General features: G+C 49.0%; 1 protein-coding gene across 4 annotated transcripts in view; it reads right to left on the bottom strand.

Annotated features, from left to right (window-relative positions):
* EPN2 (epsin 2) overlaps positions 1-27,613 on the bottom strand; it is a 77,837-nt gene that overhangs the window by 10,810 nt on the left and 39,414 nt on the right. For all 4 annotated transcript variants that reach the window (XM_063112390.1, XM_063112387.1, XM_063112389.1 and 1 more), the window contains 3 exons: positions 13,640-13,752; positions 11,846-11,938; positions 10,736-10,910 (listed from right to left, as the gene is read on the bottom strand). In XM_063112390.1, the coding sequence (XP_062968460.1) occupies positions 10,736-10,910; positions 11,846-11,938; positions 13,640-13,752 (381 nt within the window). The remainder of the gene's footprint in view (positions 1-10,735; positions 10,911-11,845; positions 11,939-13,639; positions 13,753-27,613) is intronic.

The raw sequence follows: 27,613 nt of genomic DNA, 5'->3' as shown, positions 1-27,613 counted from the left end.
ATATTGCCAATACTTGCCAGTAAAGCCCTCTGGAGGACAGGGGAGAGAGGACTGAAGTACTGATTCAATTTCTTTCACAATTATAAGACTATCCCTATTTATAGGTTTCTATTATTCTTCAGTCAAGCAAAGTTTTACTTTTTATTTTATCTATTTTTTCTAAGTTTTCAGATTTGTAAGCACAGAGTTGCTTATGTAGCCTCTCACGCTGTTAAGTCTCGGCACTGTCTGCAGTTCTGTTGTTTCATTCTTGTTACTGTCTATGCCCTTCCTCTTTATTTTTTAAAAATTAATCTTGCCAGAGATTTGTCTATTTCATTATTCTTTTTAATTTGCAGACACGAGCTGGCCAGTTGGCTCAGTTGGTTAAAGCATGGTGTTTTAGCACCAAGGTCAAAGGGTTCAGATCCCCGCACCTGCCAGCTCCCCTCCCCACAAAGTAAAACCAAAAAACAAACAAACAAAAATCTGTAGACACTGTTGTGTTTATGGTCTATTTCATTAATTTCTGTTCTTAACCTTAATATTTCCTTTCTTCTGCTTTATAATGGGTGTAATGCTATTCCACCTCATCAATTCCATGCCTTTCTTTATTCATTTGAACATTTAAAGCTATAAATTTCCCTCTTAAGATTGTTCAATGTGCTGAAAGAAAAACACTGTCAACCTAGAAATCCATTTCTAGCAAAATCATCTTTCTTCCAAGAATGACGATAAAAAACAGATATTTTAAATTCTGATGTGAAAATATTTACATTATTATTTGATTCTAAATATTACTGATCCTCAAAATAATTTCTTTGACTCAAGAATTAGAAAGGTTTTTAAAATTACAAGGGTAGGCAGTTTTCTACTCATCTTTTTAGCACTGATTTTTGACGTAAGTGAATTGTGATCTGAAATGTGTTCTATGTCGTCTCAATTTTTTGAAATTTCTTAAGGCTAGCTAACTTTTTTTGTCTAGCACACGGTCAATTTTTTGCAAGTATTCTGCATGTGACTACAAAGAATATGTATTCTCCAATTCTGGGAACAACAAACTCACAAGCTTGTGAACGGTGCTGCTCAAATTTTCTTACATTCTTATTACTTTTTAAATACTCTCCCACATTATTTCCTACTTCCCATACTCTTCATTCTGTGCTGGAGACTTGAGTTTCCATCTGCTTTCCTCTGTTGTCAGCCTGAGGAACGTCATTAGCATTTCCGGTGCAGACATGCTGGCAGCACGTTCTCTTCATGTTTTGCTACCAGGAGACGCCATCCTGTCACCTTTGTTCTTGGAGAACACCTTCACTGAATGCAAAATTCTGAAAGTTGACAGTTTTCTGCTGTTGTTGTTTCCAAACTTAAAATATCTTTTTACCATCATTCTTGAAAGAAAGATGATTTCACTAGGAGTGGATCTGCAGGTTGACAGTGTTTCTCTTTCAGCACATTGAAGACACTCTTCCACTGTCCTCTGCACCCATCAGTGTTGCCTAGAAATCAGCTGTCAGTTTAACTGCTGTTTCTTTGTAACGGATGGACTGTTCTCTGTGTGTTTATTTAAAGTTTTCTCTTTCTTTAGTGTTATGCAATTTCCTGATCATGTGTCTAGGTGGAGATTTCTTTTATTTATCTTGCTTATAATTCAATAGACTTCCTGGATCTAAGCAGCAGCATCCTTCCACAGTTCTAGAAAGCCCTCAGTCATTATTTTTTCAAATGTTACTGCTTCTGGAATTCCCAACAGATACATGTTAGGTGTCCTCACTCTGCTTCTATGTTTGTCCCTGGCCACACTGACTCGCCCCTTCTCCCCAAACACATCTAGGGAAGCTCCACTGACCTCCGGGCCTCGCCAGCCCTCCATCCTTTACCTTCTCTTCCTATCTTCCCTGACTCCTCAGAACCCTCCACTCAGCTTTCTTTTAGCTCACTTATCATACTGCACCATAACTACTCATTTAACACAGGTCTCCCCTGGACTACAAACTCCCTTGTGGTGAGGGTGGTGCCCAGTAAACCTGTGATGACCTGGCTGAGCTCTGAGACTCAGAGAGGGGGCAGCAGGAGGTGGCAGTGACCCACCACCTTAGAGAAGACCAGGGAATGCTCCTCTGAGCCTCTAAGGACTCAACTCCCTAGGCCCCCATTCCTACATAAGCTCCTCTTAACAGCCCTAGCTCCACTGCTCAGGGATAAATGCATGGGTAGGAGACTCCTTGGCTTTCACAGAATAAACCCACTGCTAGTCATCCTACCATGTGGCTTCAGGCCTTCTAGTCTCTGAAATGCTCAGTGGCTTTAATACAGGCCTCTGTATTAAGCCATGCTAGCCACCGTCTTGACTGCCTTTTTAACTTTTGGAAGGGATCAGCTGCCAGCCAGCTGGAGCAGAGCAGGGAAGGGAAGAGGACAGTGCTGCTTTCGCTCCTTCCCAGGTTCGCTGTGGTGACTATACCAACGAGCTACAAGCTAGAGACAGGCCAGGGTGGCCACTGATCTACAGGCTTCATTCCCAACATCCAGTGACACTCATGCCTTTCATTTACTCATGGCCTATCAAATCCTGTTTGGACTTAGAGCTTCTCCTGCTGTGCCCCAGAACCCACAACCTTCCAGAGGCCCTAGAAACACCCATCTCCTTCCAGAAGCTCCTTCTGACCCTTCACTCCTGGTCTTCCAGCATCTCACCTAGAACCACCTCCCCTGGGAACTGTAAGTGCTCTCCCCAGGTCCATTTCTGCCTGACTTGATGAAGGGCATACCAGGAAACTGAACCAGGCCCACACCTCAATCACACCATGGGGATGAGCCTTTGCTCTGCCCCCCAACAGGACACCTCAAGGGTTCTTGACTCTCCATCCCAAATGCAGGAAGTGACATGGTAAGAACGGTGCATTCGAGAGAGACCTGGACTACAAGCCAAAAAAAGAGCCATGATGTGCCGTGATGCAAGGAGAGGACATGGGAAGATAGGGCCCCTGTGCCAGGCTGCGCTGGCTCCCTGTGGAGCCACAGGGGAAGTCAGCACACCTTCCTTACTGGCCACTGCTCACCAGCACCAGTGAGAACTTAATAAGCTCACGTGAGGAGAGCTGCTACATGGCCCACATGCTCTCAGCTTGGCTGTGCCTGGAGGACACAGACTGGGGAGCCTAGCTTCCTCTGCAACCCTGAGCATCTTTCTCCTTGTGGACAGTCAGCTACAGTCCTTTCCTTTCTCTTGCCTCTGTCTGGGGACATGCCCTGGTTTCTTCCAGCCCCCTCTCTCCCTTTCTGCTTCAAGGAAATCCCGATACTTCTCAGTATAATTCTCCCCTAACCCGCCCCTATCCACAGTCTGAGGGGGACTGACCCTGCCCTGGCAACAGGGGAGGGTTCTCACTGGCTAAAGCCAATCTACAAAGTCCCCTCAACCCCAATACAGGGGCAGCTGAGAAACCCTCTCTACCCCCTGGCTATGGGGACTGAGACTCTGCAGTGGGCAGCCACAAGTGCCACTATGCTTGCAAAATAGCAGTGCCTTAGACTTCTGAGGCCAGCGGGAGGTGGGGGAGGGACCATTGGGCAAAGAGGGTGTGATCAAACTGGCCTTAAGGCACAGCTGCCTGTCTCTACGGAAGCTATCTGCAAGGTCATGACTCAACTGCCTGCTCTGGCATATTCTGTGCACGGGGGCTTGCTGGGAAGGCACGGTCCCTACCCTGTGGCCTCCACGCCAAGTTGTCACCCAGTCCCCTACTCTAAACTTGGCCCAAAACCCTCCACCGGGCACTCACCATGCTCTTGCTTATGTGAGAAGGTGTCTGTCCCACTGCTACAGCATGTGCTCCACGAGAGCAAGGGTGGTCGGCTACACCCCTCTGAGCTGAGCCTGACACGCAGAGATGCTCCATTGCTAACTAGGGAGTAGAGGGGAGCCCTCAGGCAGAAGGCACTCAGCAGTTCACCTGCTCTGACTCCAGTGAGGCAGCTTTCAACACAGGGATTCAGGGACCACTTCTAGCAGGTTCCAGGTATGTGTCTTCAGGTGCTAGAAACTCATGCAGGTAAGAGCTGCCCCTAACCTCCATCCTGACAGTCTACACAGGGAGCATTCAAATGGTTAGACTGGGTGGAACTCATTCACCATGGTGCTCAGGGGGCATCAGACCAGTGGTTCTCGGCCATGGCAAATGCTGATGCTACCCCCCACACCCCCCAAATATTCTGGAGAGGGCCTGGGCATTTGGATTTTTAGAGGCTCCTCAGGTGGCTCAAATGGGCAGCCAGGATGCATGAGAACCACTGAATTCCTGGTGCACTCAGGCCCCTTGCCAAGCTCTGCACACAAGTGACACAGCTCAGACACACAGGCCTGAATGGCTGGATACCTTGTGCGGACAAGCCCTGGCTCTATCCAGGCAACATTTGCTCAGCATCCCCCAGGTCCAGCCCTAGGACCTCCCTGCCTCTGAGAAAGAAATACAGACACAAGCCACCACAACCAGCATGCGGGTCATGGGCAGCCAGCAGCAGGGGATGGGGCAGGAGGTAGGCCTGAGGACAGGGTGATCATGTATCCCCAAGCAGAGACATCCGAGCCATGTTTTCAAGAATAAATAGGAGTTTGCTGGACAGACAATGAAACACAATGAGGCACTTAAGGGCCTCTAGGCCACTGAGCATGTGTATAAGCCCTCGCCAACCAGAGATGAGTCCTGGAACACTCAGCCCCCAGCCCTCGGCCCCTCAGACTTTGCTTTCCTGACCTCAGCCTCTGTGCAAAAGTAGGATCTGTTTTTCCATCTGGACATACTCTTGGACAATAAGGTTCTAAACACAGTTTTCCCCAAAACTGATAGGCTTATATCTTTAAGAGTTAAGACAAGGTATTGTAACATTTCTGGAAGAACTCCTACTGTGAGCTCTGAGGCACAGGCAGCTGCAGCTGCTGCCTGGATTTTAATGCTCTCCCCACACGTCAGCATCAGGCTGAGCCCCACCACCCGGGGCTTGCAGGCCAGGCATCCACATGCAGAGGCCCATGCTGCTGGGCAATTCCACCCTGAAATTATTCTAGAGCCTCTTCTGATACCTCTAGTTAGTTCCCATGAGCCCTGCCTCCACTTTGGAATCTGCTGCTGAAATAACAAAAACAACAGCATTACCAAGAATTTTAAAAACCAGCAACCTAAATTACACACAATGTTGAAACCAGCTAGCTCTGGCTCAGAAGGAACCCTCTGCTCTTGTCAGCTGTGTGAACAAAGTTGGTCATAGCTCAGAGAGCTTTGGACACGGAGTGAAACAGATACTCAGTTCAAAGCCTGGCTACCCTCACAGCATCCAGACAACCACGGACAAGCTGGTTAGCCTTGGTGAACTCTACCTGGCTTCCATTCTGCAAGTGACACTGGGTAAGCTGCTGGGCTGAATTCAGATTATGCAAATGAGCAAAACCCCACATACATAGGTGAACAGTCCCATGGCCAGTGCGACTTTCTTCACTGTGTGCCGGGGAGTGACAGGAGGCCACACATTGTGGCACCTTGCTTTTTCCAAACATGATGTGGGTCCAATAACATCCCCCCCCCCCCTTCTGTGCGAAAGAGGCCAGCACAGGGCAGGGGCACAGCTGCCCTTGGGGAAGAACGCTGGCTGGGGGCTCACTCCTCTGTGTGAGAGGACAGCAGAGCCGCTGCGAGGCTCCTCTGTGCTCTCACCCCCACGTCTTAGGCGTGGGCTGGGCCATGCCACACACCAAATAAATAAATGCTTGTTGAAAACTCGAGCAAAGGAGAGGAAAGGAGGATGGAACCAAGGTCGGAAAGATCAAGCAGTTTCCGGCCTCCTCTTCTGTGGGGCCCATTCACAGGGAGCAGGCGTCCCCCTCGCCTCTCAGCTGCCAGCCTGGATCATCCTGCGTCTCACGGGTGACTATTCATGTGCCCGAGGTGGGGGGCGCGGGGAGAGTCATAACTCAGGGCTCACCAAGAAGCCAGCAGCACCACCTGCTGCTGCTGGGACGGAAGACGGCCTCTGTCCGGCCCAGGCAGCGGGCAGGGGGTGGGGGGCAAAGAGAGGGCTCAAGCCGCCAAGGCCTTCTGAATCGCCAGGCTGTGAGCCCTCCTCAGACCAGGTGGCTGCTTTGTGTGTCTGACACAGAGGAGGAAGTGCCCTGCTGACCTGGCAGGCTCTCATTTCCCTCCTCTCAGCCCTGAGCATTTCCTCCCAAGGCCACTTGGCCAACCTGCCCCCAGAGCTGCCTGGAAAGAACTATGACTGGGCTCATACAAACGGTGGCTTTCAAGACAGCGCAGTTTTCATCCAGAGGCTAATGGTCCTGTGGGAAGATACTCTAATCTCTCTCATTTATGAATGCATCTTGGGATGGAGGGTGGCCCTGAAAATGAGCACTACTGGACTGGACTAGAGACAGAGAGTAGCTACAATGCCACATTCTTGCTATGGACCTGTCAGTGGACCAAGGAAGCAAAGGGTCTGCTGACACATGTCCATGACCTGCGAGCTAGCATAATGCCATTCTCCTACAGAGCTGGTCAGTGCCACCACCAAGGATCCTTAAGAGACCACTGTGATTTTAATGTCTTTCTCTATTGAAGGCAGAGTGCTAGAACCGCAAAACCACCTCTGTGGACATCACCAGGCTGCTAAGTAAACAACAGTACAGCCACGTGATGTTCCACTGGAGCCATGTTGTTTAGAGTTTCTAATGATGCCTGGAAATGCTCGTGACATTGCACAAATTAAAGTGTGTGTGTGTGTATATATATATATATACACACACACACGCACACAAACGTGTGTGTATATCCATGTAAAGCTGTATGTATAATACAGCCTCAACTAAGTAAAAACATAATGTCCAGAAAAAAACAAGAAGCAGATAAGCTAACATTTTAACAAGGTTTCTCTCTCAATGCTGGAATTTGAGGTGACCTTTCCAGAATATGCCAGGGCCACAGAAGGACTTTGCAGCAACCCAGGACAGTGTGACAAGTCCAGGATGTGGTGCCATAAGCATTGAGCCTGCTCCTAACTTGCTGTGTGAGCCCAGAGGAATTCACAGCCTCTCTGGGCTTTGGTGCCCTGTTCCCTCACCAAGTCACTGGTAAAAACGCCAAGTACATAAGAATAAGGGAAGGCCCTGGGTTGAGCAAGTGGCACGAGACAGCAAACTGGCGGCACACCAGCCACATGTGGCACCTTCAGACAGATTTTGGTTAGCCCCAACCACACTCTTAATTGTTTAAATTCATTGCCAACATTTAAATATTAATAGATTTCAAAAATTCAGGTTTTGATCTTTTCTTTAAACAACTGGATTCATAATAGCCAAAAAGTGGAAACAGCTCAAATGTTCATCAGTTGATGAATGGTTAAACAAAATCTTGTATATCCACACAATGGAATATTACTCAGCCATTAAAAGGAATGAATGACACATGCTACAACATAGGCCTGATATGGGAGGTGCTCAGTTTCCCTGGGCTTGGGTTTCAGGACATACCTCTGGGTTTCCAGCCACTCCCTGAGGTCTCAGGCCCCCTCCTCTGGCCCCCTCCTCTGGGCTCTCCCCCCTGGAGGAAAGTTACTGTTGCCAGTTAGACCTATTTTCAGCACCAGCAGGGGAAAGTGAGACCACAAGGGACTGGCTTATGCATATCCAGCAGCTGGGCATGCTCAGTAGAGAGGGGTTATATAACCCTGGTAAACTGAATGACCTTCCACTAGAGAGCACAGAATATTCTTGAATGTGCCTGGTGCGTGTGATAGGATTTGACCAGTGAACTTGTTCCAGGAAGAGACTGAGCGTGTACAAGAATAAATGTTACACCACTGGGAACCACCCCTTAATTGAATATTCATTAGGTAAGATACTATAAAAGCCAATCTCAGGCAAAGGCAGGGTTGTTGCTCTCCTGGAGGCAACCCTAGAGGCAACCCATGGTTTGCTGGCTGAGGTGTGTATACTTTATTTTGTATCAAACTTACTTACAGCAGGTGGCAGCTCACTCTCTTGAGCCAGCCTGCACTTTGTAGTGGACTTTAAGTATGTTTTTCTGGCTTTTGTGTTAGACTTGATGTCTGTACTGAACTTGCTTTTTTGTGTTACACCTGGTGTAGGCCCTGCTCAGTCTCTGGAGCTGCACTCTCTCTGTGGAACCTGTATTTCTTATCTATTATATTAAACTTGTTCTCACTTTTGACTGACTCTGCCCTTGAATTCTTTCCTGTGGTGGAGTCAAGAACCTGGTAAAATGACTGGGTGGATAGGGTGGGTTGAGGCTGACTATTGGGCCCCCTAGACCCTACCTTGGACATCAGACCAACCTTGAACATGAAGCTAAATGAAAGAAGCCAGTCACAAAAGACCACATATTGTATGATTCCATTTATATGAAATATTCAGATCAAGCAAATCCTTAAAGACAGAAAGCAGACTGATAGTTGCCAGGGGCTCAGCATGGGTGTTTCTTTCTGGGGTGATGGAAATGTTCTGGAATTAGATAGTGGGGGTGGTAGCACAACACTGTGAATGTGCTAAAAACCACTGAATTGTCCACTTTGAAATTATTAAAATGGTGAATTTTATCTAAATTAAAATAAAATGGGAAGAGCAGAGCAACATGGGTGGAGTCCCCAGGCGATGCTCAGCTACCTCCTAGCAGCCCCTGCTCCCCGCAACCTTGCGAGGACTCCAACCCCTGGAGGCGGTGCTACTCCATCTGCCAGAACACTCCCTCCAAGGTTGGCCAGGCTCAGCCCAAGACACTCAGGTCCAAGGCACAGTGCTGTCCACCAGCCAAATGAAGGGCTGGGCATTTAAAAAAATAATTGATATTTTGTTCCTCCTGACAAGGTACAACTCACCCCTGGTAAACAAGTCAAACAGCATGAACAGTTAACAAGTGAAAATGAAATCTCCCTCCTACAGCCCGAACTCCTCCCAAGAATCAACCGCTGACTCAGCAGAATTTAATCTAATTTAACTCACCTGGCTCCTGGTGTGACCACTTTCTTTTCTGGGTACTAAGAAAACTACCCATCAGTTTAACGATCCATTAAACTGAACAGTGTTTCCTGAAGAACATCCTATCCATAACTTAAAGTGGCCATCACTTTACAGGAGAATCATTTTTCAGATGTAAAAATAAAGTCAAAGCCACTGTCTGGAAAGACATGCTGTCCCCAGGGCAGTACCCCATGCGGCACTCTGGCCCACCTGCTTCACAAGGTCCCCATGAGTGCTCAGCAAGACTGCAGCCACTGCCACCTCAGGGAGAGGCACAGCAGGCCAGGCGACGAACTGTGGGAACCAAGCTCCCGATCAGCCCTGGAACTGGTCTTCAGGGAGTGAAAACTGAGGAAAACTTTGCCTGGGCTTTGCCCAAGGCCCAGAGGACTCCTGCCAAAGGGGTGTGGGGCTCCGCCAGGGTCACTGAGGCCAACAGCTGCACCAAAGGATATCTGGGGCTGACACCGCCTCCTGGACCAAGTCCCAGCATTTGGCAAGGCTCAATCCAGGCCCTGAGTGACCCCCTGCTGCCGGCTGCACATTGGGCAGGTCCTGCACCTGTATTCACTCCAGCATTCCATGCCGCCATGCTTTCTCACAAGACTAGTCTTCGCTGCCTCACCACCTGCTCTTTCCTGAAGACTCAACGGAATCAGCCCTCTGCCAAGACACTTGCCTCACGTCCCTGGACCCCCAGACCCGGGGGCTGAGTCCTGCCCTCGGATACTCTCAATAACCTCCAACCATAACCAAGCCTGGGCAACATGGCACTGCTACTATGCTGTGTTCCCATCCTGCCCACACCTAACAGGGCCTTGACAACAGGGATCATTACCTGTTCGTCTTAGGGTTCCTGCATGGCAGGACAGAGCCCAGCATTTGGTACACTTCAGCAAACATCCAGGGGACTGAGCTGAATACAAAAGATGGTTCTTGGAGTCCCTGTTTGGGGAAACAGGGACTCCAAGAAATGTAGGCAAGATGACACCACATACATGTTCGAGGTTCCTACACAGGGGGCCCACAGGCCAGCCATGGCCACAGGGTTCAGAAGACCAGTGGGGACCTCCCAGGGCACCAGGCCAGAAAACCCTCAGCAAGATTGCCAGGCCAAGCCCCCTGCCCAAGGATGAAGAAACTCACGTGCCCAAAACCATCACCCAGATCACACCAATTCTGTCATGCTCATGTTTCAAATTCTTTCACGTTTGACATTAGGCAAAGCCTTAAAATATTCATTTGGCCTATTAAACTGATTCACTATCGCTTTAAAGAACAAGAAAGAAGAATTACAGCAAATGTATCCCCTTTTCATTGGCAGTGGTGGTAAACACATCAAAATTTCCAGCAAATTACAGCAACTTGATTTAGATGTTTCATGCTATGTATTACCGTTTCTTAAGCTGGGATGCTGGGTGCAATTCTGAGGCAGAGAGTGTCGAAATGTGTCCCGGAGAAGAGACAAGTCATTTCTGGTGCAAGTCAGAGGCAGAGAGCAAGCAAGCTTTCTTTCCACCAAAGCAGAAAACCACTCAGAACGGAAAGAAAGAGGATGCTGTGCCACCATCCTCAAGGAGGAGGGCCAGGGCCTGCTGGACATCACTGCAGGAGTGGAGAAGCCTGAACACCAGCACCATCGGCCAGGCCAGGCGAGACAGCAAGAAGCGTGCCCTGCCCCCCACCCAACCCATGGGCAAGCATGGGAGACCAGTATGGGGTCTTTACCAAATGACGGCCAGGGGTCCAAAGTGTTCGCAGGAGCCGCTGGCCCGCCCCAGGGGTTGGTCTGGTTAGCAGAGGCTGATGGGCCCCAGGGCTCCGCTTTCTGGGCAGCAGGGCCTGAGCTGGGGAGAGCATCCATTAAATCCAAGAGAGTGGTCTGCTGTGGGTGGGAGCCGTGCTTGTAAGACAAAGAGAAGGGGACAGTTTTACTTTGCTACAGTTAGAGCAAACATCCATGCATTAGCCCTAAATATCACCTGTACCTCTTACTACAGGAGGGGCCCTCTGGGAGAGGCCAGAAGGAACTTGGAAACTGAGCTGCCCTATCTCCTGCCGCATCCCTGCCAGCTGCACTAACATTGCTGCTTCCCAGCATAGCCAGGCCTCGCCACACCATGCTGCTTACTGTGTGTCAAATGCCCCACTGCTTTCAGACATCATGGCTCTGCAAACTTTTCAAGGATATCACTGTCTTTTGCCCTGGCTGCGGCCTCCCTCCAGAATGCCACCCCTCTCCACTGGCCTCATCCCCCAAGCTGCCAGCCACCGTCCAGGGTCTGGCCCAGGAGCCCTCTCTCCTCAGGCCTGCCTCCACCCTCCCCATCCCCATGACCACCTGTCTGTCATCTGAGACACCACACAACCATAACAGGGGAGGCCACTGGAGCTCCAACCCCTGTGCTGTGGTGGGGGTCGGGGGTCTATCTCCAGACCAGATGGTGAAGAGCTTGTCAGGAGCAGAGCCACAGCCTGGCACAGAGTACTGACAACGATGATGAAGACCAGCACTACTGAGGGCTTACCCTGTGCCAAGAAAGTGTTCCAAAGCACGACATTCAGCATATTTAATAGCTGCCATAACCGCAGGAGGTGGTGCTATTATCATCCTCATGCCACAGATGGGGGAACGCAGCACTGGGACATTAAGTGTCTGCTCAGCACGGGTGTGTTTCAGTGGCGTCCTCCCTTGCTCCTGGCTCTCCACAGGCATGCAGTTACTGCTGAGGTTGGAGAACTCACGGCATGTGGCGCCCGCGCTGCAGGCGAGGGGGGTGTGCGGCGGCAACTACCACAGGACAATCTCAAACATTCACCTTCCTGGCAAGCTCTTACCTCTTTCTTTTTTGGAACTTTAACTGTGTCTCTTCGGCTTTCTTCGAGGGCCATCTGTAATCTGAGGTCATCACCCCGCCTGAGGCGTTCTTCCTGTAGAGGGACAATACGAACTTGACACTGAGGATGACTATAATAACATCACTGGACAGAACAAGGCAACACTGGCCAGCAACAGGAAATGCACATTGTACTATGCATTATTTTAAAGGATGATTTAAGAGAACTTGTAAACATGATGACTTCCCAATCCTGAATGTGTGTGTACTCAGAAGGCTCCTCCCCCACTGCACCTTGTGTGACTTCAATCCCCTTGGGGGTCATACCAGGGAGCCTGTGGTTCAGGCACCAGCAAAGTAAGGAAAGAGAATGCTTAATCTAAAATATGTTTTCTCAAAATGAAATGGCTGTATAATTCTTTCCACTTACAGAAGCAATATGTCTCCTTATAAACACAAATCTGACAACCCAGAAAGGAATGAGGAGAATGAAAATCATGTATCATTTCACCTCCCACTTCTAATGTATGCTTCTAGAAAATGGTTGTATATTTCTTATTTCTAACAGAAATAATTAATTATATTTATTTAAGGTGAAGTCACCATAGGCAAAAGACAGAGTCATCCTAGCTTTTATATAATGATTAAATATAAGCAAATACATCACTTAGTTTCTTTATTATACATATTAACTAAAGTGGGCTCACGCCATCTGTATCCCTATGCTTCTCAGTGAACACTCCTGTGTACCTTCTTCCCAGGTGTCAGCCACAAAGCCATTACCATCCACGTGCACAGATTTAATGGCTGCACATTTTCTACTGTAGGGAGAGAGAGGTCATGACTGAAACTGTGCACTATTACCGAGCTTTCAGACATTTACAGTTACGCATACACAATGGTGGGACAAACCTCTCTGTACTCAAATCTGACTATCTCTAATACTTTTCTCTGAACACCAACTTCGAAATGAGAGGAATCCCTGTGCTATCCCAGGCTCCATCTACCCTTTTTTTTTTTTTTTTTAAAGATGACCAGTAAGGGGATCTTAACCCTTGGCTTTGAGTTGTCAGCACCATGCTCAGCCAGTGAGCCAACCGGCCACCCCTATATAGGATCCGAACCGGTGGCGTTGGTGTTATCAGCACCTCACTCTCCCAAGTGAGCCATAGGCTGGCCCCTCCATCTACCCTTTTTAACTAAATGTCAGTGAAGATGGCCCTGACAACCGCAACTGAGAAGGCAGTAATTGCTGAGGTCATTTTAATCACTCCTTCCCCCATGCCCCATTTAAAAATTTAAAAGTAATGCAGGCTTATTAAAGAAAAACAGGAACTGAAAAAGAATTAAAACTACACATACTTCTGTCATGGAACCATAACCACACCCATTTCCTGGAGCACTTCCTTCCAGCCCTTTCCCTTCCCATCTCTTGCTGCACTTCACCAAACTCCCTGCCCTCCAAGGAGGAGGCCGTGTGCACTGGGCTCACTCCAGGAGAGCCCGGAGCTGCTGGCTGTGTATGCACAAGTGTTTCTGGGAAGCACTTTTGACTGGTTTCCTCCCTTGGCAACGACTTCCCCAAAAACTTTTCCTAAATGGAACTTTGCATGAGGTCCCTTCCTGACTGGGGCAGTAGGTAATAGAAGCACACTTGTGGCAACAAAGTGCCACTTTGGCAAGCACATCAGAAATGTGTTGAAGACAGGGCTGTATGTGTCGTCGTCCTCCCTGTGAGCCCCACCCCACCCTCTGCATGGGCAGTTACCTCGGTGCAGACCCGCAGGGCACTGACCTGCTCGGCCACTTCTCTGCTCATGGCAAGTGCCAGCTGCAGCTGAAGCTCCTCTTCTCCGCTAGTCTGGGGCCGGGCTTGCTCCAGCTCAGAGGACACACGCGGAGAGGTAGCTGTTGGGGGAAGCCAAAGTCACCACATATAAAAGGCAGGGTGGTCCCAACTCACGCCCAGCACACCCCATTCCCATCTCAAACCCACAAGGTCCAGCAACTGTCAACTATGCAAGCAGAGGATGTGAAAGGCTTACAAATATTTCAAGGCTAAAATAATGTGACAGTCAAATGTGGCTTCACAAGTACATAAGCCAAATGGCAGCAACCAAGAGAAGGTGCCTTTGGGTGTACAAGCCCAGGCGGTCAGACCTCACAAGGATCAGAACCTGTTTTCACTGCACATCTGCACTACCCCGAAGCAAGGAGCTAACTCAGAGACCCAGAGTATGGTTCTTTTTCTCCTTTTTTCTTCTTTGTCTTAGTTTTTCCAGAGTATAGTGTTTGAAACGCTGGACCAAAGAACATCTTTCAAATAGATGCAGGACATCTGGGGACCAAGGATGTTTAAGAGTCACACTTTTCATCTTGTAGTGTTAAGGGTCCTGGAAGATGACGCCCACCCATTTCTGCAATGACCCTGAACAGTTTCGTCTTGTAAATAACACTGTCCATTGACTAGGAAAAAAACACACATGTAGATATTCTTGCTGTGAGTACTCTGCTAGTTTAAACACTTGCAAGCAGCTCCTGGAAAGACAGTTTTTATTGAAGGGATGAGAGGTGAGTTCCTAGTTGAGGTTACAAACCCCAAATGAAGGAAACTTTGCAATCACACTGTAAACCTGGCTGGGCCTCCCCAGGGGAACACGCTAGGACTTACAGGGCCATTAGGATGTTTTCCGGATCAGAGAGTCTAGACACCTCCAGAAATTAGATGTAAAGTTTTGAGAGCATGTGCCTAAGTGTGTGCCCACCTCTGCCCTGATCCCAGGAAAGGGCCCATAGCATCTCCAAAATTCTCAAAGCAAGCCTCTCTCTGGAAGAGGTCAGAAGCGACTGCCTTACAGACTCCCTGGCTCTGTGCCTTGTGCGTGCTCTTCCCTCAGCTCACCCATCGCCTCCTCACTCTTCAAAGTCCAGCTTCCCTGAGCTGGTTGTCCAGGACGGCCCTCCACACTGAGGCCACCGGGGGTCAGACTCGGTGCCCCTCCCTCACGGCACTCCTCCCTGGCTGGCAAATACCTGCTGAGTGGATGGACACATGCACAGACAGATGGAGGGGTGGATGGACAGATGGACAGAGGGGAATTCAATTTCATAGCTATGGGCAGTTGTTTTAAAATATTCTAACTGTGTATTAGTTTACTTCCTTCTTTCATTACATACATTCTTGCAGACCTATCAGGATTCACTCAGCTAAATGTTGCTTCTACTTAAATCTCCAATCTAAACTTGCTTCTTAGGATTTGCCTCTTTGGGAGAAAGTAAAAGGTTGGGAATGCTTCCTGACAATAGAGGTTTCTGGCTGGCTGGGCCCTGGCTACAGTGAATGACACAGGAAAAGAGGCCTAAATGCAGCTGGGGCCACAGAGGTAATCCACAGAAGAACCAGGTGAGGTGTACAGAAGCTGCTTCTGAGCACAGGGCTGGGGTATCGCAGGGCAGGAGACAGATGTGCTGCCCTGATGTTGCCAAACAGAGGTATTACTTTATAGTGAAATTTTAAAAAACACACAAAACATATAGCAATAAGATTTAATTTGGAACAATTCTGTGGCGTGAAGCGCAGTGTGTCTGCCGTGATTTACTGTCATCCAAAAGAACTACCAGGCCTCAGCTAATTAGAGCACAGCCTTCTTTTTTTTAAATGACCGGTAAGGGGATCCCAACCCTTGGCTTGGCGTTGTCAGCACCACGCTCAGCCAGTGAGCGAACCGGCCATACCTATATAGGATCCGAACCCGTGGCCTTGGCGTTATCAGCACCACACTCTTCCGAATGAGCCAGGCCAGCCCTGAGCACAGCCTTCTAATATCAAGGGTTTGGATCCCCATACCAGTCAGCTGCCAAAAAAAAAAAAAAAAAGAATATCCAGTGCAAAAGAACCACCAAGCAAAAAAAAAAAAAAAAGCCACTAACCAACTGCCTTGTGTCTCCTCTAATTTGCATAACAGGCCAAAGAACAAAAAAAGCTGCAGTTATAAAAAGCACAAATGTATTTTTCTAAATAACACAAAGTCAAATACCATCTTAGTGCATGACTCCAATTATATTTCTCCATATAAAGCTAATAAGTAAATCAAATCCATCTTAATAATTTGATATCCTAATAGTACACCAAAACACAAAGTACATCTTTTTGTTGGTCTTGTTCCCAAACTTCACCTATGCCAATCAGAATGCTCAAGTTTGGGCTTTCTTGTGCTCAAGAAACAAAGATGTCACCATCCAGACTGTCAGGAACAAAGGAAGCTAGACAGTTCTTGGGGCCTCTCCTCAACTAAATGCAGCTCTCCCCTCCAAATCATTAGCCACTCCAGCCACCTGTTCCCAGCCTCTTTCCTAATAAAGAATCTCTGAACATAGCACATCTGACACCCTCCATTTACCACCAAGTGGAAATCATGAGTGAATAAAGTAGAAGGCCCCACTCCCCACCCCATGAGCCCACCCTGGCGGGGAAAGCTGCTGCCTGGTGGCACTGGCACAGCATCTGATCCAGCCAGGCCAGGTGAATGGCACTGGGCTTTGACCAGGACCTGCTGGAGAAATGACACCTCCTTTGTTCTCTAGGCTTTTCAGCACATCTGCAAGGCCAACCTGGCTTCAAACGCAGATGTACATGCTTATATCTACATCACTGATGCCGCTAGATTAATGCGTGGCTGGCACATACGGAAGTAGCTCACCACATCAATGTGGAAATTAGAGACCAAGGGTATTCCCCTAAACGCTGGGGTTTTTATGAACGGATGTACGTCTCTCAGTTCCGCAGAGGGCAGATTTCACAGCCACCACCCCTGAATATCAGCTGAGCTGCACACTGCGGTCTCGGCTTCAAGGGAGGATTCCAGCAGAGATGTTCTGGCCTCAGTGACAGCATCTTGGCTCCACAAAGGCCTCTTGTGCCCCTGCACGTGACAGTGAACACAAATGGTGTTGTAAGAGGGCCTGAATGGGCCCTCTGACCACCTGAGCCTGGCCCTGCGCTGAGGATCTGAAGGTCCACACTCACAGGGACCCAAGGAGAAGGCAAGTGCCCAAGGGAGGGGCTGCTCTCTCAGTGAGCTGGCTGCTCCCCCACCGCAGCCTCTGGAGGGAAGAAGAGGAATTGTTAGTGGAAGCTAATCACCAAAGCAGCATTGAACACACCATCAGCCTTCTCCTACTACTAGGACAGCCGTTAGCATCGCAGACCCCCACCTGGAGAGCTCCGAGTCTTCACTCGCTGTGGCCAGGAATTATAACCATGGGCAGGCCTCATTTTTATCCTTTCAGTCTGCACACCGGCTCCGAGAAAGCCTAAGGGGAGAGGTTGAGCAGGAAGGCTAAAAAGCCCAACATTTCCCTCAAAGTACAGTCAGTAAGGAAGAGCAAGAAAGCCCTCCCAGCTAAGGCAGACAAGGTCTCCCCCATCCAACTCCACTCCTGCCTGCTCCAGGGACTGCCCAGGCAGAGCCGCCCTTTCCCAAATGTGCTCTTAAACAAAGGCCGAAAGATCAAGATGCTTCAGCTGGCCAATTTCAGGTAATTTTGAAAAAAGAAAGCAAGGCAGTCAAGCTTTTGCAATTTTCCTAGAAAGTACCAAAGCCGCATCTGCCAATCACGAAACACTGATTAAAATGACCAGATACCATGCGTGGGACATGACTTTAGTGTTAAATGGCTCTGTGTGGTGACCAGCATGACGAGACCCTGTAGGAGGGCCTGGCCTGGTGATGCTGGGCCCATGGGCATGGCTGACAGTGCGAGAAAGCAAGGCTGCCAGACCTCAGGCCCAGAAGAGCCCACGTATGTGCAGGCACTGCTGCCACCACTCATCCCCGGCCTGCACCCCATGCATAGCAGCCGAGGGGGAGATCAAGTAGTGAAAGAGCACTGAATGGACAAGTCCTGTCCCCGCCACTGGCCAGCAGTGGGAACACAGCTGAATGGCCCAACCTCTCTGAGCTTCTGCTCCCACATCTACAAGATGGAGACAGTGGGGCTTGTGGGGTCAGAAGTGACCAGGATGCAGCTAGCTCTCCCTAGTGGCTTTGATCCTTTCCCCAGGCCGGTGCCCTCTCCTCCATGCTGTGACCACCATTCCTCCAGGGGGCCAGAGCTCTGTCAGGCACCCCCACCCCCCACTTCACATAGAGGAACCTGGACCTTTCCAGCCAGGGCTGGTCTCTGCCTCCTCTTTCTGCCGGCTGGCATCCTTCGAGGGAGGTGCCAGGAAGCCAACACTGAGCCCAGAGCCAGCTCAGGGCCAGCTTCCTCCACCCAGTGACCCGTTCTCCAGACCAGCTAAGTTCCTTCCTCATTACTGAATGCAGCACAGTGCTCCCTGGGTCTTCCTCTATGTGGTAACACCTTCCTGTGGCTCCCAGGCCACTTCCTGAATCAGCAATGACCACAGCCACGGACGACACTCCCACCCAGCGGCTCTGGCCTGAGCTGAGGCTTCTGAACACGGCAGACCCTCCAGGGCACTCACAGGAAGCAGTAAGAGAGGCTGCTTTTAGTTGAACTAAGCAAATTATGAGAAAATAACCTCAGACTACCCCAGATAACATGAGAAAAGAAAAGGAATATAAATACATGGTGTAAAGCACGACCACAGCCAGATCAGTATCTGGCTGCAGGGTAGATGTGACTTTACAACAGAGGGACAAACTGTAGCCACTTCGTGCCATGGCCAACCCCAGGAGCAGCAGTGGTGGGACGGCTGCCTATCAGGTGGCGTCACATCACCACCCACCACTGTCCCAGCAAAACGCTGACTTGAGTGGAAGCCAGACTCCAGATGTGATTCCCAGCTCAGAGGAAGTTCAGGGCGAGGATGGGTTGAGCATGACAAGAGACAGCGGATGAACAGACTGAGGCTGGGGATGCTCTGCAGGACTACTGTCCCATCTCCTTGTGTGTTAGTGCCCCTAAGAAAAGAGACTGCGCTGCGACAGCACTGACTGCAAGGACAGGCTGACCAGACACAACACGTGGTCCGGGGAGATCCTGCTTTAGACAGACCTGCAGCAAGTCACTCCCAGGACGTCGGCAAATCTGGGTATGAGATGACATGGTGATCACCGATTCTGTGATGTATGCCAGGGGCTTTGCAACACTCAGGAAGAGACGCATACTGAAGTATGTGCAGCGGAATGTGACGATGCCCGTAACTTCTGTTGAAAAACTTGAGCATAAAAGGAAGCAAGAACCACCCTCTCCTCTCATCCTGCCCACATCGCATGCCCCAGAGGAAACAGCTGTCAACGTTCTGTGTGATTCCACCCAGAAAAGCTTTCTAATGCATGCTGTATGTGTGGACATGTATGGTGCGCTTCCCTTTCTGACCTTCACCCACGTCCATTCCCTGCTGTGTGTGCTGCCTTTCCTACCTCCACAGGACAGGGGGTTTATTGGCTTTATTCGCCACCAACTCCACAGCACCTGGAGCAGGCATGGCACACAGCGAGCGCTCGGTGGCTTCGCCGGATGGCGCCGGTGCAGCACAAGGCTGCACCCTTTGTAACCTGAGTGCACATTCCACACTGCTGCCTTGCTTACAGCCTGCACCTTCCCCACCTGGCTGCAGGCTCTAGGAAGGCAGGGCCCATGGAGGCTTTGTTCCTGGCCCAGAGCAGGCACTCAAAACACCTATCAGCTCATGTTTAGCTTCTGGTGAAAACTAATAAAGGCTGTTAACTTCCTCCCCACCATCCTATAATATTGGTACTACCACCTCAGTTTACAGACTAGAAAGCTGAAACCCAGGGAGAAAAAAGGCAGAGCCCAAACAATGGCCACATTTGGGCCCCAGAGCAGAGCTCGTGATTGAGATGGGGGAGAGTGGGCGGAGACACAAGGCAGTCCCTTCCGTTTGTCTGCATGATTCAAAACCATCCTCAGTCTGCAATAAAAAAGCAAGTCTGTGTTGTTCTCTTTGGGCTACGGATTAAACTCTCTCCATTACGAGATCACCAGTGTGTTGCGTGGGGAAGGGAAGGCTTGTCCAAAACATTGAGCAGCTTTTTCTCACTGCTATTTACCCAAGGATCCCTGTGGTTCCTGCCGCTTCTGTCCTTGGTGAAAGTAACAAAGCCACAGTCTGTCCCTCTTTGGGTGGAGCGCTGGGACGAGGACCTCATGGTGGTTGGGAACCAATGGTAAAGAAAGGAGGACCTGCTGGTCTCGCCTTGGAGTCACCCCCAGCTCCCCAGGCAGGAGGGAGGGTGGGAGGAGCCCGCTTAAGTCCCAGTGGTACCAGCAGAGGTGAACAAACACTGACACCCAAATTGTGAGCAGGCACAGAGTGCAGTGAGAATGCCAACAAACACATGACTTACCTCTTTTTTAATTCAATCATAAACTGAAAAAAAAAAAAGGTAAATGCCCATAGTTCTTAGAATAATCTTTGAAAACAGGAAACTCATTTTTAAAACGAGTGTTCTCATAGTAAATTTAGTTCTTTTTTTGTTTTGGCCAGCATGGGGTGATAGTAATTTCCATCTATTAAATTGGTAGTAATCCTTAAAAAAATTACGGTGCTATGGGCTCTGAGGCTATCAACTGAGCACAGGTATCCAGTACTGGGGCACAATCTGCAATGTTTGAAGAGACAGAATGATGTTCCCACACTTTTCTATTAATCTCACTTGTGGGAGTTCTATGTGGAAGAAATAATCCAAAGAATCCTTTTTAAAAAAAAACCAAAAAACAAGCCCCTGTTCAAAGACGTTCACCACAGTGTTGTGTACAGCAGTGAGAACCCGAAAACAACTCTGATCACAGGATGACAGTCAGTGGTGAGCCGCTTCTGGAGCACTTCCCATGTGCAAGACAGCATGTAGGGTATACACAGCCGCACATGTGATTCACACAACAGGCCAGGAGAGTACTGTGGTTGTGCTCACTTTACAGACCGGAGGACTTAAACTTGGAGAAGTAAATTGTCTATGGTTTAACTTTCAAAATTAGGTGTACCTACACAGCAGTATGGAAAATGCAGATAGAGTGCGGTGATAAAAAGCAGACTGCCTAATTGCCTTATTTCTCATGGAATCAGTGGTAAGGAGTCAGCGAGGCGCATCCTCCTCGGCCAAGTGCGAACAGGGACGCACTGCTCCTGCATGCATCCTGGCTGCTCCCTTGTGAGCCACGAGAATGACGGAGGGAAGGTTTGAACAGCTCAGTGGCTACAGACGACCTACAGTGCCTGCCCAGCCCCCACCCCACCCAAGGACCACACTGAGCACTCTGTTGGTGTGTCTGCCTCTGCTAAACAGGGACCACTGAGAGCAAGGTATCAGCTACCAGCTGGCACTGACACACATGGGCACAAAAACTGAGCAAACGAACAAACCAACATTTTAGAAAATGTGCTCTGAAAATGTCACAAAGTTATGAGTGACACATGCATAAATACTGTTACATGAGGGCACTTCAAAAAGTTCATGGAAAGATAATCTTTCAATTCTATTTTTCCACAAACTTTCTGAAGTACCCTCATATTATCTGTATAACAAAACGTTAGATTTTGTTTTCACTGTTCAGGCAGGTGATTCAGATCTGTCAGGACAGCTGCCTTTGGGGATGTGATCCTGACCTGGTCTTCAGCTCTTCTCCAGATTAAGATCCTGCTTGTTCTGCCCACGGACAAATGACCACATCAAAACTGCACAACCTGGTGGCTCTGCCCATGGGCACAGTCTGCGCAGCCAGGACCCTGTCACTGGAAATTGCTGGGCACTTCAGTATGAAGGTGACAGATGACTGATAGTCCAATGTCAGGACAAGGATAAGTTATGGATCTCCACCCAGTGGAAGATTGTATGTGGCAGCTGACATGTTCACAGGGTTGTGTAGGAACCAGAGAACATACTGCTGTTACAATGTCATCAGACAGAAAGCAGGGATGCCCAGTTACAAGTCACAGTGACCGTGTAACTGCAATGGTGGAAAAGAAAATGCTCAGGAAAAAGGTCCAGAAAGAAATACACCAACACCTAAACAACAGCTGTCTTTGTGTAATAAGATAACAGGATACTTTATTTATTTATTTATTTATTTTGCATTTTCTAAATTATTATGAATGGACATACATTACTTTTATAATGAAAAAACTGACAGAATTACTTATTTCATGCCCACACCTTGCTTACCAGTCAGAAGGGTGCTGGTCATTCTGCTGAGAGCTGGACTAAGCTTTCCACTAGCAGTCAACAGGCAGAGGCTAATTTAATTTGCAACATCCATTTCCAACCTGCAGAAAGTTGGAGTGTTGCCTGCTGCCTATAACTGTGTGAAAGGGCACTGTTATTGGTCATCAGGTGCAGGGAGACAGGAAGAAGAATCCTTCAAGTGAATAAAGTCTGACACAGAATCTACCACCAGAGCTGCGGTTCACAGCCCCTGCGGCACACTGCAGTCATGCACCACCGTGATACCTGGGGCCCATCCAGAGGTTCTGGTTAGAGAGGTGTGGCCCAGGCTTTGGGACATTCAGGACATTTAAAATCTCCTGGGCAGCCAGCTTGAGAGCCAGTATCTTAGGGAAATGAGATAAGGCAACTGGCAAAATGAGAAACAGCATTATATTACTAAACAAAAACTAACAAGCCATACTGTTGCTAAACTTAACCTCAAAGCATCTATAAACCACACAAATATAAAAAATATTTCTACATTTCTAGAAAATTCCTCTAGATATATTTTCAAAAGACTAGCACTCATACCTGGGGCAGACACCAACAGAGATGAGAACATTAATAAATAAGGAAGGAAGGGAGTGGGGAGGGAGGGAAAAGGAAAAAAAGGAATGAAAAGAAGACAGAAGGGAGGGAGGGAAAGAATTAAGGTTATTTAGCATTGATCCACCCAGGCACCTCTCCTGGTTCAGGCACTGTGACAGGCGCGCGAGGGACTCAGCACCGGGCGTGGACAGGGTTTCTGCTGTAACAGTTTGTCTTAGGGCAGGAAGACAAAAAACACAGTAAACAACATCATTTCAGCTAGTGAAAAGTACTCTGAAGACAATCAAACAGATTACTATGATATATAGAGAGATTATATATATATATATATATTTATATATATATATATATATTTTTTTTTTTTTTTTTTTTTTAGTCTTTTTCGTGACCAGCGCTCAGCCAGTGAGTGCACCGGCCATTCCTATATAGGATCCGAACCCACGGCGGGAGCGTCGCTGCGCTCCCAGCGCCGCACTCCCGAATGCGCCACGGGCTTGGCCCTTAGAGAGATTATATTTAAAGTATATGGTCTACTTTCCCAAGCAAAGATAAATCTTTACACCTTCCTATTTTTATTCATATAATTTTAAAATGTCCCTTGAAGTTGACTATTTGAAACTAGCAACTGCTCTACTGTTTGTGAATTAAAGACACTGTCAGCAGCTGTGTAACTATTCTCCAAACTGACTTCAAACATTTCCCTTTTCCCTATGACACTTATTGACAGTTTAGAAACAATCGTTTACCTATACAACAAAGGATGCTTTAAAGACAGGCAGATATTGTATTGATGATTTCAACTTTCTGTGACTCAAGTCAATGTCAGTCACTTAATTAATAATCCCTAATCAACAATTTTGATAGCTATGTTAATTCCAAGAACAACCCCATACTCTCTGACCATCTCTGGGTCCCAAATAAGTAGTTTATATAGTTATTCCTGCTTTTAAAAACCATAAAAGGAAGAAAAAAGCATTACAAGAGAAGGACCATACAATCTTAAAAGTGAAATAGATACACACTGTGTTCATCTATTTTGTAGAAAAATTTTTTAACTTTTTTTTTTTTTTCATTGTAAAGTAGAGGAAAGAGAACCAGAATTCTCCAAAACCCTGGTTCAAATTCTAGCTTCACCACTTAGGACCGAGTGGATTTGGGGGAGTGATTCCAGCTCAGTGTCCTTATTAACCACGCCTGCCCTGCCCTCCTAAGCAAGTGCAAGAAGCACAGGGAATCCCCACAAGGGAAGGCAGAGGCCCAGGGAGGGTGAGCCTTGTGCCTCTGGCTGTCTCGGGCCACTGCTGACTTCAGCAGCTCAGCCATCCATCAAGCCTTAACATCACACATCCAAATCCCACTTAAGACCCAAGCCCTTGTGGCAAATATGAGCATCTTTTATATTTGGCACTTGGATAGATGTGTCAATAAAGCTGCCACCTGCACGGGTGTGGTCGTGTTACTGACCAGCTTCCTCTGTGATTCCATTCTCCACTTGAAAAGATTAACTCTCTCTAGAGTGAGCTAACGCTGACAGCCCTGCCCCTGCCTCAGCCCTGGAACTGACTGCCTGCCAAAGACGTACGGTTCCCATGACTTACAGAACACATTTGTTCCAGCAAAATGAGATGGCAAATAAGTCCCATCTCCCACCAAACTCCTGGTCCATCCCCAAAGCAGGGCAGATGGCCCCTGAGGGTGGGGCACATTCCCCACTGGCTGGCTTTCCCTGACCTTTCCTGACACCAAGAAATACCTGGCTGGTGGCTCCCCTGCTCCAACCCCCGCTTCCTGGCAGTGTCACTCAACCACCCTGCACCTTGGAGCTTTGCTCCCCTCTACCTCCCATGCTCTCAGGAGACCTCGGCTGGCCAGGCTCCCTCCAAGGTCCACCTCAGGAGCACTTCTAAGGGACATGGGTTTTTCTTTTTTTAACAATCAATGTATTTTCCCACATCCTCAAATGTAGAACTCCCTTTCTCAGATGCTGCTACTTATTAAAAACATCCTCTTCCGTGTGTGTGCACGCTCTAGTTCTACCAACAGTCTGGCCAGCAGGGCTGGGCCATGGCAAGGGGTTCACCCCTGAGGTTCCCTTAATGTAAAGAACTAGCTTCCCTAGAGTCTACAGAGGGCCTTCTGCCTGCGAAACGGTGCACAAGGAAGCTTTCAGATTATCCAGAGTCCCTATAGGTTTAGGAACGGCTGACCACCATGAAAGAAACATGATGGCTATGCCACCTCACCACTCCCCAAGAGATCCTGAACTCCGCTTGGATTCCTACCAGGCTACTAGAGTGTGGAGGCCTACCTGAAGGACTCCAGGCTCAGGCCTGGGTGGAGGTAGCAGCAGCTGAGGGGACAGCACCAACGGCCACTGCCATATGAAGTCCTGGGTGGGCTGCTCTCAGGTCCTGCCCCTCCCACCTGCATGGGAAGCACCTGATCTCCCTGTACCTCCATCTGGACCCTGGACTCTTGTCCAGAAACCAAAGAGAAACTGTCCTCTTTGGCACTTGGTGGCTGAGAATTTCAAAGCCAAATTTGGATCCATCTTATAGCAATTGTGTATGATCCTGGCTTTGTTTTATCTTCTCACCCTTATTTTCCTTTTGCCCCAATTTCTTCTGGTATCTATTTAATCCTGTGGTATTGCGTGTGTTTTGTAAGCCAACTTAAATCCTTTCTAGAGTGAAGCAGGGCAAATAAATTAAATGGTCATAATCTCTAGTAATCACTTGGTAAACCACTGCCGGGTGGCGTGGGAGGGGCTTCTCAGCCCAGAGAAACAGTGGCCTGAAGGAGTCCCTGACATTCCCCTGGGAACAGACTGGAACCACACCACAGCCAGCTGCTCTGCAGCAGAGTGCCAAAGCTGTTATCAAGACAGGAGGGCATCAGGACAGACCCAGAAGACCTCACTGCAGATGGTGGCACCCACCTGGTGCAAACACCACCAGTGGCAGCTTTGCTTCCAGGATTTCAAGTTGGTTCTGATTCACATGAGCAAATCAGAGGGTAATGAGGATTTCTAGTCTGTTTTCCTTCCTTTTTCTTCCTTTCTTTTCTTTCTTTTTTTTTTTTTTTTAAGAGCAGGAATGCTGGCAGTGAAACTCCCACCAAGAAATCCAAGCTCTAGGCCACACGGGACTTGTTCAAGGTGCCTCATGACAGCTGCAGCACCAGCTCCAGAGTCTGATTCAGGAGCTCAGCAAAGGGAGCTGGATGCTGAGCCAGGCACTCCTTCCTTCTCTCGCCAGCCCAGGGCAGGAGAGACAGTAGGAGGAGGAGATCTGGCTCCTGACCGTAGAGCATCTGTGGTCAGAGGACAGCAGCAATCTCATTCCCAGGCCTTCACCTTGAGTCACAAAAATCAGTCTTCCACTCCACCTACCACCTCTGATGTAGGCTCCTGCCACCCCAGCTTCTGCAACTTCTCCACAGCCTGCCAGACGCCGTGGCTGGTCCTACAGCACACGAGAGGTGAGAAGAGCCCTGAGTGGGGAGAATAGGGGCTGCTTCTGCTTGGGCTCCAGCCGGCTGCCAGGTCTGTGTGATGGCAGGCAGATCCCGACCCTTGAGCCTTCAGCCTCCCCTTGACAATCCCGAGCACCCGCTACACGCCAGGATCACAAGAGGGCAGCCAATCCGGGGTTGCCAAGCTCCAGCTTTGGGTGGGAGGGCCGCTGGAGAGCCCAGGGTTACAAAACTGTGAAGCAGACAGTAGCACGAGGTGAGGCAAATGCCTGGGGAGCACTGTCCAGCACCGACAACTCCCAACAGGCAACTCCAGCCTGGAACTCTCCCCTAACTCTAGACTTCTCAGACCTTCCTGACACCTCCATTTGCGTGTCTAGTACACACTTCAACATGTCCAGACCTCAACCCCTCACCCCTCCAAACCTGCTGCACCCACAGCCTGCCTCACCTCAGGTGATGGCAGTGCCATCTCCTAGGTGCGCAGCTCACGGCTCAGAGTGGTCTTCAACTCCTCTCTCCCACTGTTGTCCAGTTCTCCAGCAAGTCTTGCTGGCTCTTCTTTAAAACACACCCAGAACCTGGCCACTTCCCAGACCTCTGCAGCACCATCCAGGTCCAAGCCCCTGTCACCCCCCATCTGGATTAGGGAGGGCAGTGGCTGCACTAATCCATACGCAGCCAGAGGGATCCTCCTAACCCTTCTCATCCTTAACTCAGACCAAATCCCTCCTCAGTTCAAAACCCTCCTGTTTCTCCATCTCACTCTGTGTAAAAGCTAAAAGGACTTTGACATAGACCCAGAAGGCTCCAGTCTACTAAGTGCGTGGTCTGTGGCATGATAAGTACAGACAATTAGTACAGACAGTAGTAATTTGACATTGCTACAACATCCAAACGCTGACACGAAAGTACCCGCCTGGGATGGACTGGGAATCTCAGGCCCGCTTCCTCCTGGAAGTGGTTTGGGAGGCCTGCCCTCTGCCACACTCCAGCCTGGCCTCACCTGCCACACTCCCTCACTCAGCAACAGCCTCGCTGGCCACCTTCCTGTTCCCCAAAGAGCCTCAGCACACTCTCACCCCAGGGCCTTTGCACTGCTGCCCCTCTGCCCAGAAAGCTCTTCCTGACCTCCACACGGCTCCCTCCTCCTCCTCCTCCAATCCTCGGTCCAACAATACTTTCTAAAGAGGCTTGTCCTGTCCACTGCATTTTTTGCCTATGCCCCACAAAAACCTTTGGCCATGTTGTCTTTATTTTGCTGTTTTACAGAGTGCTTACCACATAATGTGCTGTATAATTTATTTATCGTATGTTTTTCTTTCCCTGCCAAGCTCCACAAGGGCAGGGGCCCTGCTCTGTTCTCAGCACACAGTGCCTGGCAAATGATGAGAACTCGAGCAATACTTGTGCGGGAGGAAATGTGGGAGCCCTGAGCAGTTTCTGAGAGCCAGGCCAGAGCATCGTTCATAAAGATGGAGTGGGTGGGAATCGGGAGGCCACCAGCAGGGAGCAGTCAGCAGGGTGGCACTGAGTTGAGGCCCTGGAGC

Source organism: Cynocephalus volans, chromosome 10 (genome assembly GCF_027409185.1).
Source record: "Cynocephalus volans isolate mCynVol1 chromosome 10, mCynVol1.pri, whole genome shotgun sequence".
Classification (NCBI taxonomy): Eukaryota; Metazoa; Chordata; class Mammalia; order Dermoptera; family Cynocephalidae; genus Cynocephalus; species Cynocephalus volans.
The sequence above is the reverse complement of the archived record's forward strand: the minus strand, read 5'-3'. Positions and strand labels throughout refer to the sequence as shown.